The sequence below is a fragment of the Ambystoma mexicanum genome, chromosome 2p (genome assembly GCF_040938575.1).
Source record: "Ambystoma mexicanum isolate Mex_15411 chromosome 2p, UKY_AmexF1_1, whole genome shotgun sequence".
NCBI classification, from domain to species: Eukaryota; Metazoa; Chordata; class Amphibia; order Caudata; family Ambystomatidae; genus Ambystoma; species Ambystoma mexicanum.
In genome coordinates, this window is record NC_090923.1 from 1,423,389,689 (window position 1) to 1,423,408,287 (window position 18,599).

Consider the following 18,599-nt stretch of genomic DNA (forward strand, 5'->3'; position numbering starts at 1 on the left):
TGCATCGAGGCTGTGAAAGCCGACAAGGTTATAGGAGCCTAGGAAACCCAAATAGGCAAACACCATGTATGAATTACGTTGATTGATAGAGCACAATATTACCAGAGACCTGCAGGACTTCGGGGAATCAAAAAGCCACAAAACCATTGTAAAAAGAACTGCGTTAAAAAGCAAACCAAGGAAAGTTCTGAAAAGCCCTCTTGTTTTCCTGAGGAAGAGGGACCCATATGGAGGACATTTTCTTTTGACGAGCGAAGTCTGCAGGAAAGTTGGGAACTATTTTGATCATATTGACGAACTTGAAGATGACGCAAAAACCACCCAATTGATTTGGCCAGGCAGAAACCAAAGATAGAGGCCATTGCTCCAGCCTCTCTTTTTATTTAGGTCTTTTTCTAAGCGGTTGGGCCAGATCAGCTGGATAGGATTTTGGACCAAGCACTGTTTTCTTTTGACAAGCACCATTACTTTAGTTTCTAGTTAGGGAACTTCCCTCATAGACATAGGGCAAGATAGGAGATTTCATTTACTTTTAATAAAGACCTTTGAAACATGTCAGTCATTGACCTGTGGGAAAAAATGAGGCGATGGCTGGAAGGTCTGGAATTAATCTTAACCTCTGGCATTGCTGTGGGAAACCCTCCAGACCATCGTTCTTCGCCTGCCAACCATTACAGAAGGGGAAAGGCCATATGCAAACCAGACTGACATACATTTGAAAAGTATCTGTCATAGTGTTTGGAAGTTTTTTTGCACAGCAGCTTACTCTATTTCATTAGAGAATTAAGTAAATTGAACATCCAATTTAAAAAGCTGCAATCAATGTTTTATATTACGGTTTTACTTTAAAAGCTAGGTCAGAGGCACTGTAGATACTAACTTCACTCAGTGCCATATGCATGCAATGAGGTACAGCATACAGTTGTTTTAAGGAACCATAGACGCATCTGTTGTGAGACTAGTTGGGTTGAGAAGCAAATGCTCAAGAACTGATTGCATTGAGCCCACCATTTGCAGCATTTGTGCAAGGGTCTATCAGATATGTACTGCAGGATTTTAAGGAGTCTAGACTTATCAATTTTTTCCCGTCTTTTTCAGACTCCAATGGTAGCGGGTGACTGCAGTCTCTATTCTTCGAAGAATGCTCAATCCAGGGATTATGAGAAAATGGGCCAGGAGGACGAGAGTTCGGAAAGAAATAACTTGCCGCAGTCACTAGGTAAAGTTTTGACATTTGTGTGGATGTAAAAGAAATCTGGATTTGTCTTCTGCTTTGTGGCAAACAAAGTATTAGGAATATTGTTGTCAGTTTATTCTGAAAAACACCATTAAACCACATAATTCAAATCACAACAATTACAAAAAGAAAACAAATTATATAACATTTTTATCAACAGATATTCCTTAAGACGTATGCCAAATTCATAAAATACCCTGTATTTACTTATAAACGGGCACTAAGTGTACAAAGCAAAACACAGAAGAGGATGAAATTTCCCCAAAAGCATTATTATGTTATGTTAAAGGTATTTCTATCGTGCACCGTCACCACCGGAACTGGTCCCAGGCCCTCTGGCTGATCTGAAAGGGGAGGGGTGGAGGTTGGTAGGGGTTAGAGGGAGTAGGATAGTGAGAGCTGTGATGTTCTGTTGGCAGCTCCAGTTTGGTTTTTCACAGTGCGCTGAGATTCAGTGCAGTTATCGGATCGGTGAGAGTTCCCATGTGCTGTTGATACGGTTATGTGTTGTTTGTTGTTGAAGTACATGTGGATTGATGTGCGGAGAAGTGGTTGTGTGGGTTCCGTGTGAGAAGTGTATGGGGTAAGTTGAGTTTTTCTTGTTTTGAATTAGTTTTTTTTTTTTTTTACTTCGTTAACATTTGCATTTCTGTTCTTTGTAGCATGTTTGCAGTTATCCTTTGAGTTTGGTATTGTAGTTTGTCTGTCTCATTGGAAGGTATGATGGGGTGGCAGTTTTCCTCTGTGTTACTTTATTGGTTTGTGTACCTGGTTGAAAAAAGGTACTGGGAGCCCCATTATTCAAAAAAAGGTTATGGGAGCCCATCTACCGAGAACAAACCAGGCCAAATAAATTGTTGTCTTGGAAGATGCCCATTTGGGAGGGTCGACAAACACGTTTTTAGCTCACTGTACCTTTCACAGAGGCGAAATACCCATTTGCATATCAGTCTGGCCCCACCCACTTGGGCAGTCTAGCACTGAAATGCTAGTCAATTCTCCTCTGAACAAGAGTACCAACAGCAACCCCAGATATAGTGTCCTACTCTATATCCTCTGCATTAAAGGAGGCCACAGTCCTCTGTCCATGGCGAGCGCCTAGGCTCGGCATGGGGTAGGTGGGGCTACCGCCAAATGTGTGGCAGTTGCTGTTTGTTTTTAAAAGAAGTGACACGCCATATGGAACGGCTCTGTGTCTTTATGCTTCATATTCCTGTGTTCTCGCCTAAGATTTAACATCAGACACATGTTTTGGTCTAGTCAGGCCTCATCAGTGAGGTGAAGCTTTGCCTCCCTAAGACACTGTGAACAAGGGGTCCACGTCTGGTCAATATTTAATGGTACAATCCCTTTCAACCTCGTTAAGATAACATTATCCTATAGTTGTTTTGCTACAATATCTCTCGTTTTTAATGCACTTCTTAAATAGCCCTGTAACAATCATGCAATTGTTACCCCTGAGTAGGGGGCTAATAAGTGTTTACAAGGTTTTTTGTGTATGTTGAGTGGAAACCGAAGTCTTCTTTCATTGCATTTTAAAATAAACCGCTATATTTTGATAGAATTGCTCATGACCACTTTGGAGTAATCCCATTTAACAACTAAGCATTAAAACAAGCTCTAGTAATTAATGATTAGTAATAATAGATTGGGACCTGATTAGTCGAGAGGATTAGATATGTTCTATTTAGCGGTTCCATGAGTTCTCTGTTCCCTTCCCATACTAAATCTCTGATGTAAATTAACTTCAATGTATCCTCTAACAATATGGTATCTAATTATTTATGCTCAGCATCGTTTGAAGCTGATAAAGGAAATAATAAAATAATGTTCATGAATATGTAAAGTAGAAAGGTTGGTGAATGCCCAAGAAAGGTTGGTGTATCCCCATAATGTTGTCGTCTGCTGATACCCCATGGGGAGTCAGTGGAAGACTTATACAGCAGCTTCAAAATCATATTCATTGATTTCACAATGGAATGTTTTGTCAATAATTCGCTCATGATATGAACACCCATCTTGTCAAAAATCCTTACAGAATATCATTCACTCTTCATATATACAGAACACCCATAAAACACAATTAACATTTCCTGTTTATGATGGTTATTTAAACAAAGATGTAAAGCAATGTAACTTAAATAGGTTTGAAATGCCTTTGGATGCCAACACCCATAAAGCATCAAGTACTGAGATGAGGAAGAGGAGTAAGGAGTCAACGTGGAATGAAAGTAACATCAAGTTAAACATGTGGACTAGTTCTCATCCTAACAATCAGCTGTGCAGGACATTTAAACCTGAGTAACACCTGCAATTAAACGGAGGAGAGGAGAGCTGCAGAGCTAGCGTAGCGGGAAGCGGACCCAACAGCAGAAGCAGACACACAGAGACGAACCGTGCTGGAAGAGCCAAACGCTTGCAGGCAAAAACCTGGAAGCATACTTTACCGGAGGAATGGGAGTCCAGTAAAATGCAGCGGGTGCCTTGGAGGGAACGCTGGAAGGCAGGCAGCCGTCGGGAGGCTGTAGGAGACACAGTCCTGAAGGGCTACCCCGGTTCCATCGGCGAGTGGTTGTGAATGCTATCTCCAGATGAATAGTCAGATGCATACAGCTCTGTTACTATTTATCAAGCAAGACACTGCCTTTGACACCAAGAGCTCACTCCATAAGGGGTGCAGGAGCTGCTTTGGCCTTTATCGCAAATGTTCCGCTGGACACCATTTGGAAAGCAGCTAAATGGAGCTCAGTTCACATTTTCACTCAGCACTACTGCATTGTCACTCATTCCAAAGCACATTCACAGGTGGGACAAGCGGTTCTAAAACATCTATTTTCCGCTGGACCTTCTCCCAACCCACCATCTTCACCTAACACTGCTCGCTAATCTATGCAGAGCATGTGATCTAAGCAGATTCCACAAGCCCTCAGAAGGGATACATTACTCACCGTAATCGTATTTCTGATGCTTGTGTCTGCTTAGATTCATGTGCGCCCACCCTTCCTTCCCTTGGAGAGAAGGTGCATGGATATTTATATGAGCTTTATCTGATCCGTATCTGCTTTAATACACCTGTACTCACTCTACACGTCATGCTACCTCATGTCAGAAACAAAACAATCTGAGGGACCTCTATGTGTAAAGGACCATGGGTACAGTGGACGTCACACTAAGGATAGTATTACTGGCACGCCCTGTCGACGTCCCTTTTCGTATTTCGAAAACAACAACTGTAATACTCTGCAGTTCCAGTAGATGTCGGCCTATGCATAGCATGTGTATCTAAGCAGATACAAGCATCAGAAATATGATTATGGTGAGTAATGTATCCCATATATACACAAGGCACACACACACATATCTAAAATGCAGCAACTAACAATGACATTCAATGGAAAATGGAATTACTTTATATAAGAAACAATAATGCAGATGAGTAACTTTCTCTATGCTTTACATATCAAGCACATGGAGTGACATCAATTAAGGTCAGTATCTGCACTTCTATATTTCACATTTTGCTAAATTGAGCTGGGAGGGAAAGTTTCAGAGTTAGTTAGAACAAACTTTAACAACTGTTACCAACAAGTATACTCTCCCAGAGGGATAGAGGCAGTCTGTTTCCTAGCATTAAAAGTGTTCATATGTAGGAATCAGCACTGCCAAGCCAGGAGGATCAGGAAGATGGATCTTTGGGAAACCAGTGAACTGGACTGTCCAGCTCCTTTGATGAGCAGCAATTACCTTTGAGATGGATGGGGATGCAGATCTTACTCGTACACCAAATAATAGAGCCAACTCAGGAAGTTGACAAAAGGTAGACTATTTTAATATCAAATATCTAAAACAGGGAGCATAACGAACATCGGTGCAAACGCTTGATCTTCAACTCTCAAAACATTTAAGAAAAAATATTATTTTTATAAGCAAAATGTGTCATTGCTGACGTCTAACCTACGTGTTACCAACGTCATCCTCTGTGGCAAACTACAGAAACCTAACGGAGGGAGTGATTGGGTCTGCAGGAATATCTAAGTATATGATCCATACTAGTCTAAAAAAGTGTAACTATGTGATTGATGGGGCCCCTAGGTGACCCTCGAGTATGGAAACAAGGCACAATCACCACACACGAACTGATACGCCAGACACAAGATTCAATTCCCAAAATCTAGGGTTTATTGCAAAGCATATAGTCTGAGTCGGCCGACTGGGTCTCACATCCCGCAACGTGTGTCTCCAGACCCCGTGGGACGCAAGAGAGCGAGCATTCTACAACAGTTACATGTATACAAAACGAACATCTTATTATCAGTAGTGACATATTCAATACCGCCCATAATGTATTTCCTTTGAAATGGTTTTGATGATTCACAATTATGACGAATATGACACCTTCAGACATTTATTCAGCAGCAATTTGCAATTTGCGAAATCGCAGACACGATTCTTTGTTTTGGGGAACATAATGTTCTTGTTCTTACAAGCAAGCAGCGTGCAGGGGAGAGACACATTCCAGGCCTCACTATCTTCTAGTTTCTATTTGTGTGCTAGAGGTCAGCTCAATCTACAGCGGCTCAGTGAAGGGGGGGGTCATAAAAGAGAGCATAATTCAAGCCATTAATTGTTCATTTCTACAGTTTCTGCAGCACCAGCGAGACTAGCTGGCAACTGCGTAGTGATTAAATGGCTTGTTGCTTACTTCCAAGGACTTGTGAGGGAGGAGACTGGGCATTGCTGTCTGGGTTGCTTTGGGCTGCGTTTCAACATGTAACCTGTGGCCTTACTCTATGCATGAGCAATAATGGAATAGAATTCACTTACAGCAAAGCAGTTTGAACAGAAAGCAAAAAGCAAAAATTAGTCAAAATGGCGAATTCCATTCCTACAAAATGGGCGCTCTCTGGTCATGCTCATGAGTCTGTACTAATAATGTTGAACATATGAGGCGGTTGGTTTTCGTCCAACAAAATACATCGTCTATGTTATGGGAGGGTAATTTCTAGACTCACAAACCCTCCTCTTGGCCGTAAGCCAAGCGCATCATCCTAACATTGCATCTTCTTCTGACCAGGTATCTGATTCCAAACTTTGCATACTACTATAATCATCATCATTGTCATCAATATTAATTGACATAAATTCTTTTACTGTCTTCATTTCATGATTCATTTTAGTATCCAATCTGGGAGTTTTTTTCTGTGTTATTCTGTGTACGCACTCCTCACTTATTTCAGTGCAAATTATTGGTAAACAGTGTATGAAACAACAACATGTCATGAATATTCCGAGCACTGCTACTGGGATTGCAACTAATTTCCATCCCCATGAGTATAATACATCCCAGAACCAGGAGCTTATTGTAACGCTCACCTGATTCCCGCAGAGGCGCCGGTCTTGACTGGGTGAATGCCGTATCTTCAAAGGTGATGTGTAACACACGGTTGGCTCTTTGGGCTGGACCTCTGTGCACTGTATGTCAGACTCGAAGAGTAAGATGTCTGCAGATAGAAAATATGGGATTAATGAACTGGGGTTATTGGGTGCCTCTCTCCTCTTCCCTTTCTCTTCTCCTGTAGAACCCCAAAGGTTAACACCCTCACCTTAGGTAAGTGAACGCCGAGCTCTCCATCTGCCTCGGGGCAGGGTGCCGTAACCAGTTTCTTCACTGGATAAGGGTGCAGGCCTCTTGACCTCAGAGGACTGCTGTCCGTCGTTAACTGCACGAACGGTAAGTTCTGGGCACTTCAAATGTCTTAAAAGTCTTTTGTAATGATATCTCTTGTTTTGCAGGGTTCCGGCGATGGCGGATGGCCGACTGATGAGAGTTGAGGATCGAACCTGCGTGAGGAATAGAAGCGCCTGGAAGCACGTAAGTAAGCGCTTGTAGCCTGCTTCACGATGCGCACTAACTGTCCCTTTTATCTTGCAGGTACAAGTTTGGAGCTTTAGAGAAGCTGAAGGGTGCTGGAATACCCACTGGATTCGGCGTGGGAAGGAGTAATGGCACGTGAGTAATAAAGTTGCCCAATGTCTTAAACGCACCTTCTTTTGTCTTTCAGATGCGGGATGCAGCGCCGAAGGCCTCCGGAGCGTGCAAAGAGCTGGTAAGCTTTTGTCTTTCAGATGCCGGAATGCAGTGCGAAGACCTCCGGAGCATGCGAAGAGTAGGTAAGCCTTTGTCTTTCAGATGCCGGAATGCAGCGCGAGGCGTTGGTGACAGCCGATGGACCAGGTAAGAGATGCGCTGCCACTGAAGACCGTAGTGCTAACCTGTTCTTTCTTTGTCTTTACAGGTGCTGCTGAAGACTGGATTCCAGGATGGTAAGCCTTTGTTCCCTTAGGCCCAGGATCAGAAGCAGAAGACACGATGAGCGTTCTGCTGCAGAGAATGCAGAATAACGCAAAGCAAGATTCATCCATCGGGTGTGGTTTAAATAGCCTCCTGTAGTGCTTAGGTGTCTCCTTCCACAGCCACGCCTAAGAAAAGAGTTCCTGCTTTCCAGAAGAGTTCCAGTGTTCTGAACCTAGGGAGTGGCTCCTGCCCCACCCAACAGGAAAAGTAGTCCCAAACAGAAGAGGATCAGGGGTTCAACTGGCAGGTAAGTAAGCAGCATGGTCTGCTGCAGGTAAGTCCACTCAAGCATTATGAGCCCGGCGCTTCCAGCGCTGGGACTGGGCATCTTTATGAGCCTGGTGCCACTGGCGCCAGGACAGGGTCCAAAAGGTCCCAATTGGGACTGGCTGGCACTCGGAACCAGGGTTATGGGTCTGCTTCCAAGGGAGTCGGGCAAGTCCTGATCTTTTGGAAGCAGAGATCATGACACTTATATTTAATTCCCAACTACCTTCTGGGGGATGGAGGTCGGAGCTCAAAACGTGAAACTTTTTTATCGCTTCAAAAATCGTAGGGGAGGAGTCACTTACAAATACGCAACACGATGATCCCACGATTTTGCAAACTCCCTCACAATCAGCCAAAACTATGTCAAGAGCCATCCTATTTTGGAGTGTCATCAATCTAATCCCTTTTTCCTCCAACGTCATGTTGTATAATATATCCGTTATCCCGTTTATCGTTTTTTCTAATATTCTGGACAGTTGTCTTATATTATAGGAGTTTATTGCTTGACCCCAAAAAGGTATGAATGATTTTGCTATGTCTTCTGCAATTAATCCTCCTTCCTCATGTCGTCGTGGTCTTGATCTAGAGAGTTTGGCTATATCTGCTGTTTTTGAAAGAAACACCCCCGGAAACAGAATCCCCAAGTAACAAGTGCCACCCTAATTTCTAGGCAACCATGTATAAGCTTTCTCTCCACATATAAAATAGACAGGATCACCTGTATACACTGGTTCTTCCTCTCTGTCGAGGAACACTATGTTCATACATCTAGTGAATGTCCCTACTGAATAGGAGCCTTTCTTTCTTAAGTAAAATGGAACAGAGCGAGGACTATAATTTACTGTATAGGAGGGGGGCACTGTATCCTTATTCCCTTCTAGGTTAATGTGAAACGTGATTACAGATGATTTATATGGCACATATAATCTATCTTGTGGCATTACTACCGGTGTTATTTGTCTTGCTTTGCGAAATATAGAGCAACCTATGGGTTTCATTATTACCTCCTCAAATTCATCCATGTTTGTTCTATCTAATTGACCCGTTTCACTCTTATTCCATTTCCCATAATATAATGCACTTAAGGACACGTAATATACAGAACTCAATGGCAATGGCTGCACACACCAACCTATTCCCTTTCCACCATGGTGCGGTAGATGGGTACATACCCAACAATTGTTTTTTCTCAGAATTGAGTGTGTCATATTAATTATCAGAAGTAATGTGTTATTTCCATATCCTTCCCTGTGTCTCTCTTCCATTGGGGACAAAGTATAGGAAATTATATGAACCGGGCTTTCAGTGGCGGAAATATTTGTAATAGGCAAGAATACTTCCAATGGATGTATTTCTTATAGATACCATAATATCAGTACTGTCATTATTGGTGCTATTATACTCATGACACACATGACTATTCTTAGGATCAGCATACCATTTTTTCGGCACTGGTTTTTTCGGCAATCTTACAGTCTCTATATTTACTACATTATCAGCATTGGTGCAGGAGAGGGCAGAAGCTGGTGGAGGCATTTTTCTTGATTCTTCTTCTCCAACAATGTTCATCGTGAATACCTCTTACCGTTGCACTCGTTCGAATATTAGTAAGTTCGGAAGTGTCAACAAAGTGTTTTGCCAGTTCTCGGCAGCCTCGAGTGCTATACGTTGGCCAAGATTATCGTGCTTCTGCACATTGCTCAAAGAACTCCAGAGCAGTTATCAATTGCCTTTGTACCATATGAGCCCCACTTGTCCGTGTGGGGTGATCTACACATGGATTTTTTGTTTTTGTTTTCAAAGATAGCACTGAGGGAGACGCATTCCTGAGCTGTCGGATTTGCACAACTCCCATGTCTCTCTCCCCTAGGCCTCCGGTTCCCACTTCATCCGTGATGGGAAACGGAGGCAACAAAGAAAATAGAACGAAGATCTGATCACTTCGTGTCTCGTGGCCGTAGATTATACCGCATTGCTCCAGGTACTGTGTGATCGATGAATAGTGCGGGTGCACTTCCAGACTCAGGGTCAGAGTCAGCCTGCGGTGCAACGAAAAGTGTTGGGCGCCAAAGTGATGATGCAGGCTTCGTGTCAGCCAGCAGTGATGCAGATTCTACTGGGCAACGTTGGGGAACTCTTAGCCCTTTCTCCTTTATAGCAATCTTTCCAGGCTTTGTTTCAGGATCAGACAGATTTTGTGGCAAAGAACTGGCAACAATTTCCTTTGTTTCAGAGGCAGCTGTCTCTCTCTGGTCGTCTGGATCAGGCAGTTCTTTCAATGGTGATGGAACTCTCTTCGTATGCGTGGCATGTACCCACGCTTTCCTACCATCCACACGGACTGCTGTTTGTGTTGCCAAAAGTACTTGGTAGGGTCCACGCCATCTGGGTGCAAGCGATGACTTCCTCTCGAAATTCTTCACCAGGATGCAGTCGCCTGGTTGCAGAGAATTCCCCGGACCAGTGTATCGGATGGGAAGAGCCTCCTGCACCTGCTGATGAATCAAACTCAATTGCTGCATTAACAGGTTACAGTATGGACTGAGCACAGGATACTCGACTTCATTCAATCGCCTTGGCTGTGGCGCACACCATACATTAGCAGGCCTCCCCATAACAATCTCATACGGGGAGAGCCCAGTCCTTGCCTGCACAGATGTGCGCATGCACAACAAAGCTAGGGGCAATGCATCCGTCCAGCGTGACTTGTTTCCTGCACAAATTTTACTAATCTTGGCTTTCAATATGCCGTTCTTGCGCTCAATAAGCCCGGCACTCATCGGATGTCTGGCGCAATGGAATCGTTTATCAATATGAAGACCTGCGCAAATCTGTAATATTACTGCGCCAACAAAGTGCGGGCCATTGTCTGACCATATGACTCGGGGCAAGCCAAACCGCAAAAAGTACTCTTTTAATATCACTCTAGCAGTGCTCATGGCGGTACAATCCTTCAGTGGATATGCTTCTACCCATTTACAGAACGCACACACAACCACCAGTACATATTTTAAGTTCTGACACCTTTCCATCTCTATAAAATCAAAATGAATAACCTCAAATGGCATGGGGGGGGGGCAAAGCTACCTGTTGGAGTAGCTGTTCCTTTTTCAACATTGTGTTGCAAACACGTTATGCAATTCTGTACTTGCCTTTCTGCATTTTTCTTTGTGTGTGTTCTGCCATACTGCAGCTAGATGCTGAATTATTTTCTTTGCACAAATGTGCGTGGGACTGTGGGCCATAGTGACAATTACGGTTACATAGGAGTTGGGCAGCATCCAATTTCTACTTTTCTTGTCCACCCAGCAACCTTCTAGATCTAATTCTGCAGAGCCCTCAGCCCACTCTTGTATTTCATGCAGCACGGTAACAATCCCATTCTCTATCATGCAAGGCACTTCTTCTGACTGTACTTTTAACATTTTAGTACTCAAATCAGTGGCAGTTTGCTTCGCAATTCTGTCTGCAAATGCGTTTCCCTCTCCCACTTTGCATGTTACTTTTTTATGCACCTCGCATTTCATTATTGCTAGGCGCTTCAGACACGTAAGTGCAGACAGCAATCCTACAATCAAAGGGCTATGTTGAATCCTGGTTCCATGTGATGTCAAGAAACCCCTCTCAGCCCAGAGTCGGCCAAAGTTATGGACCACCCCAAAGGTGTATTGGCTGTCAGTAAATATGTTTACACTCAAATTTTCAGAAATTTCACATGCTCTGGTTAAAGCTATTATCTCTGCGGCTTGTGCGGAGTTGGAGGGGATTCTTTTGCTTTCTACAATACTTTTTTGTGTCGTAATAGCATAGGCAGCAGTTGATGTGCCATCAGGTAATTTGAGGCAGGAGCCGTCACAAAACAGTTCTCCATCTGGCTCTTTCTGTGGGGTGTCTGTTAAATCAACTCTTTTCGTTTCTTCTTCAGTAACCATTAAACAATCATGGGGAGGTGATTCATTTTCCCTTATTTCTCCACTGGGCAGTGGCATTAATTCTGCAGGATTCAAAGTGCTACACCTCATAATTTGAATGTGTGGTGCAAATAGGACAATTTCATATCTAGTCAATCTAGCGGACGTGAGGTGTTGCGTCTGCGTTCTATTTAATAGAACGTCTATGGCATGTGGCACCATTAAAATTAAGGTGTGCCCCAACACCATTCCTTCAGTTTGTTTCACTGACGCAGCAGCCGTTGCAACAGCTCGGAAACAACGTGGTAAAGCGCATGTTACAGGGTCCAGCGCGGAAGAAAAATAGCTGCATGGTCTATTTATTCCACCTGGATCCTGTGTTAAAACAGCCAACGCGCAGCCTTCATTCTCATGCACAAATAATCTGAAATATTTTTCATAGTTTGGTGTGCCCAAAACTGGGGCGGAGCACAATGCAGTTTTTAAAAAAAATATATTTTTATTGACATTTCTTTAAACATTAACATCAGGACTCAACATTGTCCCCAAACCCCTTTTCCCTCCCCCCTCCCTCCCAACCGGTGTTAGCGTCCTTGCAGGTCCTTTGTGTCCCTTGTATGCTACAGATCTAACTAGTAAACATGTCCAGGATGCAGATGTTGTGTGGGCACCACTGTATCATATAGTCACTTTGAAGGAATTCTATAACCTCTCCCCAGTCTGTAGCAAATCTTTGTCCATCCCCTTGGAGATTATATGTGATTCTCTCCATTGCTACATAGGTCCAGATCCTGTGAAGCCATTCTTGTGTAGTTGGGGGGGACTTTTTTTTCCAATTCTGGGCTATTGCCAGCCACGCTGATATTAGGAGCCCCATAAAGTTCCGCTTTTGCGTCTTGGAGAGAGTCCTATCTCCGGGGGCCCACATGCCACACATCCATATCTCATCTGCTAGATTCGCCGTTCCCTTGAACATTTCCTGCATTTGCGTTTTCACTTCCGCCCAAAATGGTTGTAGTTCTCCACAGTCCCACCAGATGTGTCTCCATGTGCCTGTGGTGTCGCACCCCCTCCAGCAGTTCCCTTGAGCTGTGGGGAACATTTTGTGAAGTCTTTCTGGGGTATAGTGCCATTGCACCATCACTTTGGTCCATGCTTCCCTTGTTTGAATTGCCCGGGTCCACTTGGGGATTATTTGCCACAGATATATCCACTGCTTTCTCGTGATTTGTTTTCCCAATGTGGTTTCCCATTTTTTCATGTATTGCCATGTAATATTTTCCTCTTGTGCCTTTATAAATTTGTAGAGGGTTGATACAAACTTCTTTTCTCCAGTTTAGGTCAGTATGTATGACTCGAATGGGGTGAGATCCCTTGTCATGGCCTTCGTTATTCTTGGGGTTGAGAGCCAGTGGTGGATCTGTTCATACTGGTATCTGTCTTTCTCAGTAAGACCCAGCAAATCCTGACATTCCGTGAAGGATCTGATCCTTTGGCCCACAAACATGTCTCCCACTTTTGAGCAGTCAGTGTCTCTCCATTTCTGGAATGTTCCTTTCGCCATCCCTGGGGGGAAGTCCGGGTTGTTGAGCAGTGGTATGAAAGGGGCCGGGTCTATAGTTAGGGTTTCTCTCTTGGTGGCCCTATCCCAGATTTGCATGGTAGAGCTCATGACTTTGCTGATCTTTGTTTTTGTGCCTGTGCTCAGGTCTCTTCCACAGGAGGTGACGCAGGTTCGATCTTGCGACAGCTCTATCCTGTGCCTCCCACCATTTTTCTGAAGTGTCCGTGATCCATTTGTTGATTACCCATAGTTGGGCCGCCTCGTAGTACTTCATGAAATGGGGGAGCGCCATTCCTCCATCTGATTTGTGAGCTGTGAGCGCCTGTTGTGAGATTCTTGGTGTTTTGTTTTGCCATACGTATTTGGTGATGATTTTGGTGAGTGACTTGAAGAAAGATGACGGAATCCTTATGGGGAGTGCTTGGAAGTAATAGAGCAATCTGGGCAAAATCGTCATCTTGATTACAGTTATTCTGCCCCACCAAGAGATTGTCAGCGGGTTCCATCTGTTTAGGTCTCTTTTCACAGCTTCTAAGAGGTTTGTGTAGTTCCCCGCGTACAGGTTTTGTATCTTGGGTGTCAGTGTCACTCCTAGATACCTCACGCCTTCTTCTGCCGTTTGTAGTTGTAGGTCTTTTGTTAATTTGTGGATCTCTTCTTTGTTTCCAGCCAGTGCCATTACTGTTGATTTCTGCTTGTTGATTTTCAGCCCCGAAATGTCCCCATATTTGTCTATTAGTTGGATGAGGAGTGGGAGGGTTTTGCTTCGTTCTGTGATTGTCATCATCATATCGTCAGCATATGCGGCTGTCTTGTGTGTGTGTCCTCCCATTTCTATACCCTTGATGTCTTGGGTCGCTCTGATTTTCACCAGGAGGGGTTCTAAAGAAATCGCATACAGCAGTGGTGACGGGGCATTCCTGTTTTGTGCCTCTTCCGATTTTGATGGGATTCGAGAGTTCCCGGTTGACTGCTATCCTGGCTGTCGGTGTATTGTAGTTGGCACGGATCATGTTTATGAATTCGTTTCCCATGCCCATTTTCTTAAGGGTCGCGAATAGCATTGACCATTCGACGCGGTCGAAGGCTTTTTCTGCATCTAGCGAAATTATTACCGATGGGATATTCATGATCCCTGCCTTCTCTATGAGATGTACTATACGTCTTATGTTGTCGTGGGTTTTCCTGCTGGGGATGAAGCCCGCTTGTTCTTGATGTATCAGTTTGGGGAGCAGAGGTGCCAGCCTGTTTGCAAGAACCTTCGTGTAGAGTTTGGCATCGACATTAATAAGGGCTATTGGGCAGTACGAGCTCGGGTTTTCTGGATGTTTTCCCTTTTTGTGGAAGATGAGTATCTTAGCCTCGTTCATTGAAGCCGTGATATTGTTCGAGGTCTTGAAGGTGTTGAATAATGTGGTTAGATGGGGGGTCAATACGTCGGCATATGTTTTGTAGAAGGCCGCGGTGAAGCCATCCGGGCCTGGGGCTTTATTCTTGGGGAGATCTTATTGCTTTCCCTACCTCCTCCGGCGTGCTGGACCCCTCTAAGGTCTCTTTTTCAGATGGCGATACCGTCGGGAGAGTGATTTCCTTCAGGAAGGCTGCTTGTTCTTCTTCCCTCGGATGTTGCAAAGAGTACAGGTTCTGGTAGAACTTTCGAAATGCTTCTTTTATGTCTTTCGTTTGTGTTTTCTCTGTTCCTTGTTCGTCTTTCAGTGTTTGCACCGTTTGCTCCTGTCGTCTACCCTTTAACTGTCTTGCTAGTAGTTTGTCGGCTTTGTTTGATTTCATCGCGTACCAGTGTTTTGTGTGCATTAATTGCGTTTCTGCTTTTTTGGTCCTGATCAAGTCTAGCTGGCTCTGGATATGTCTATGTGCTCTCTTTACTTTCCTGGAGGGATTCTTGACCATTTCTTCCCCTATTTCTAACAGTTTTCTCCCCAGTTCATCTTCCCATATATATGATAACTTGTCTTTCTGTGCCTTTAACGCGATTAGATGGCCCCTCATTACTGCTTTGCATGCTTCCCATGTTGTGCTTATGGAGACATCCGCGGTGTCGTCGTACTGGAAGTATTCCTCTATCTTTTCTCTGATAGCTTCTTTTGACACTGGGTCTTGTATTATGTCTCTAGGGAGCGCCATCGCCATAGATTCGATCTTTTCATGAATTTGGGGACTGTAATCCACAACGGGGAGTGGTCCGAGAGTGATATTAGGCCTCTTTCTATGTCCCGTATTTCTCAGACTAGGGTCCCTGATGCCCAAATATAGTCTATCCTGGAGCTGGTGTCATGTACGTGCGAGTGGTAGGTGTATCCTTCCGTTGATCCTTTAAGTCTGCGCCATACGTCCTCCAGGGCTTGGCTCTGCATCGTCTGTTTCAGCGCCTGAGAGGGAGATCCTATTTGGTTACTTTTGGGGTTCGATCGATCTTCTTTGTGGTTCCATGCTAGGTTGAAGTCTCCGGTGAGGATCACCTCCCCTTCTGTGAAGTTTTCTAATTTGTTGATTGTGTCCTTGATAAAGCCCTCCTGTCCGGTGTTTGGAGCATACAGAGTGGCTATTGATAGTTGGCGGTTGTCTATCTTGACCTTTGTGAAGACATAGCAACCGTTCTTGTCTGTTTGTGTCTCTTTGATCTGGATCTGTAGGTGATTTGCGAAGGCAATAAGTACTCCTTTCTTTTTTTCTTCATCGTTAGATTGGATGATTTGATTGTAGCCCCTAATCCGAAGAGGCCTCTCCTTTTTTTCTGTATATGCGTCTCTTGGAGCGTGATTATATCATATTTTTCTCTGTGCAAGAAGTGTTCCAGTTTTTTCCGTTTTACAGGCGTGTTCAGTCCTCTGATATTGTATGTTAAGACTTTCAGCCCCATTCTTTCCGGATGAGTCTTTGTTTTCTTATTGGTTTTTCTTTGTGGGTCCCTGTGATGAGCTAACGAACCGGTGTTGGAGTCTTTTCCCCTATGAACATCCCCCCTCCTACCCCCCTCCCCCCTCCCCCCTTCTCCCCCCAACTTTGTCCCTGAGGAGGGCGCTGGGCCCTATGGTTGCTCCGGCGTCGCACCTTTGCTCCATGCCCTCTAACATCTCAGGGTTAACTGCTCGCAGGGGTTCCTAAACCCTGCTAGTGGTACGGATTCCATGGCCGTCCCATGGCTCTGCCGCGCCTTCTCGTCGGCACCTGCCCTGTCTGATTTGTCTGTGCAATCTTTGCCTCTCCCTCCGTCTGATTTTGCGAGCGTGCTAACTGCTTGGGGTGTCTTAGCCTTTCTCCGGCTTACGGGATTGGAGTCTTGTTTTCCGTTGCTCCGTTTGCCATCCCCTCGGCTGTCTTCTTTGCCTTTGGGGTTCCCTGGCCTTTACTGTCTCTGGTTCCTGTTCCCGGCATCCCAATATCGTTAGGCCTTCCTCGCAGGTGAGTATTCGATGTTGCTTTTCTTCCCATGTGAAGAGAAGGCCAAAAGGAAATGTCCATTTGTAGCGGATTTGTTTTTCTGCAAGGAGTTTCGTAAACTGGCTCATTTCTCTTCTTTTTCTGAGCGTGGATTGGGCTAAGTCTTGGTAAAGCTGGATTTCCTTACCGTTCATTCTAATTTGCTCCATTGTTCTGGCCTTATTTAAGATTTGTTCCTTTTGGGCGTACAGTGTCATGGCCACTAATACGTCCCTTAGGCGTGATCCAGGGTTCCCCAGTTCTTCGAGGGCCTACTCTGTGCATCCTATCGATGTGGATGTCGTCCCCTGTTCCGTCTTGCAATATTTCTTGGAATACTTGCTGAAACGCTATGCGTAGGTCTTTGTCGTCTACTGTTTCCGGCATATTTTTAATTCTGATGTTCGGTCTTCTGGACATGTTTTCCAAGTCTTCGCATTGGGTTTCCAGTTCCTGCGCTAGGCGTGCGAGTCGATCTTGTGCTTCTGCATATTGGAGGACTTCATCCATATTCTGGACCGACCTTTCTAGATTGTCTGTTCTCTCCTCAAGGTTTTCTATGTCCTTTTTCAGTTCTTGGACCGCTTGTTTCAGTTCTCCCTTCATGTTGTCGAACTGTGCTTGGGTTGATGCGATGAACTGTTCCTGGAACTCCTTGAACCATGTTTTCATGTCGTCCCTTGAGGCCATTTCTGTGTCTTCTTTCTGATCTGCTGGGTCTACCCCCTTGTTTTTCTGTTTGTTTGATCACTTTGGTATCTGATTTTCTATTCCCCAGATTTGGGTCAGGTCTTGGTCTAGCCTGGAACCGCTTTTGCTTGCCGCTGTTGCCTGGGTCCCACTCTTCATTCTAGGTCTTGACATGTGTATGTCTCTTGCCCCCTTCTGCCACTTCGTCGATGGGTCCTCTGTAATGTGTGGAGTTGTTGTCGGCTGCGTATCTCTGACAGAGGACCAGCCGCGCTATGGGGTGCTTGCTGGAGTTTAGGATCCTCTTTTTTTATCTTTGTGGCATGTTCCCCACCGCACGTTGGGCCACGGTTGGGGGCCTGAGTTTCTCCCTTTAGGTGTCTCTTCGTGTTTTTCTGGGGTCCCTTCTTCGTTTCTTTTGCGATTTCAGTGTTCCTGTAACTTGGGGCTGGCAGTTCTCTAGGTTGAGGCCTTCACTCTCTTGGTGTGCCCACTTTGCTGATGGAGCCCCCCGCAGGCCCGCCTTGATGTCGCTGGGCGGGCCTGGGTCCTTATTTCTTGCTTCATGGGGGGAGGCCGGGCTCTCGCAATCTCCGGCGTGGAGCGCCGGGTTCCCCGCCCCCCGATCTTGTCCGGGGGTGGGGGGCGCTTCCTTCTCTCCCCCATCCCCCGTGCGCTCCCCTTTGCTCCTTGGGGGCCCGCCGCCTTTGTCTGTATGAGGGGGGGGGCGGCCCTCCCCATCTGTCCCAGGATCTCGCCCCCGGCGCGTACCTGCGTTATGGGTGCACCTCTGCTGGGCTCCTCTGGATCCGGAGGTCCGCTGTGCTCAGACGCTGCCTCCTTCTCCCTCCGATCGGCGCTGGGGGGCCTGGTATCCCGTCTCTCCCGCCATGTGGGCCTCGTTCTCCTGCTGCGACTTCCTCCGGCGCCCGTCTCCTCTCCTCGCCGGCGCTGCGAGGTCTCCGGATTGGGTTGACTCCTATGTATGCGGGCCTCGCGGGCTGCCGGAGTTTCTGCTTGGCTCTTCGGGTCCTCCACGGATCGGCCCCGCGCGTTCCCCTCTGCTGCTGGTGGGCCCCGAAGGGCGGCTCTCTCCGCAGCTTCCTCGCCGGCGTGGAAGTGGTCGCGGCT

The 18,599-nt window shown here is 45.4% G+C and overlaps 1 protein-coding gene across 5 annotated transcripts in view; it reads left to right on the forward strand.

The window, feature by feature from the left end:
• LOC138567577 (uncharacterized) overlaps positions 1–18,599 on the forward strand; it is a 464,209-nt gene that overhangs the window by 160,314 nt on the left and 285,296 nt on the right. For all 5 annotated transcript variants that reach the window (XM_069645944.1, XM_069645947.1, XM_069645946.1 and 2 more), the window contains exon 3: positions 1,099–1,219. In XM_069645944.1, coding sequence (XP_069502045.1) covers positions 1,099–1,219 — 121 coding nt within the window. The remainder of the gene's footprint in view (positions 1–1,098; positions 1,220–18,599) is intronic.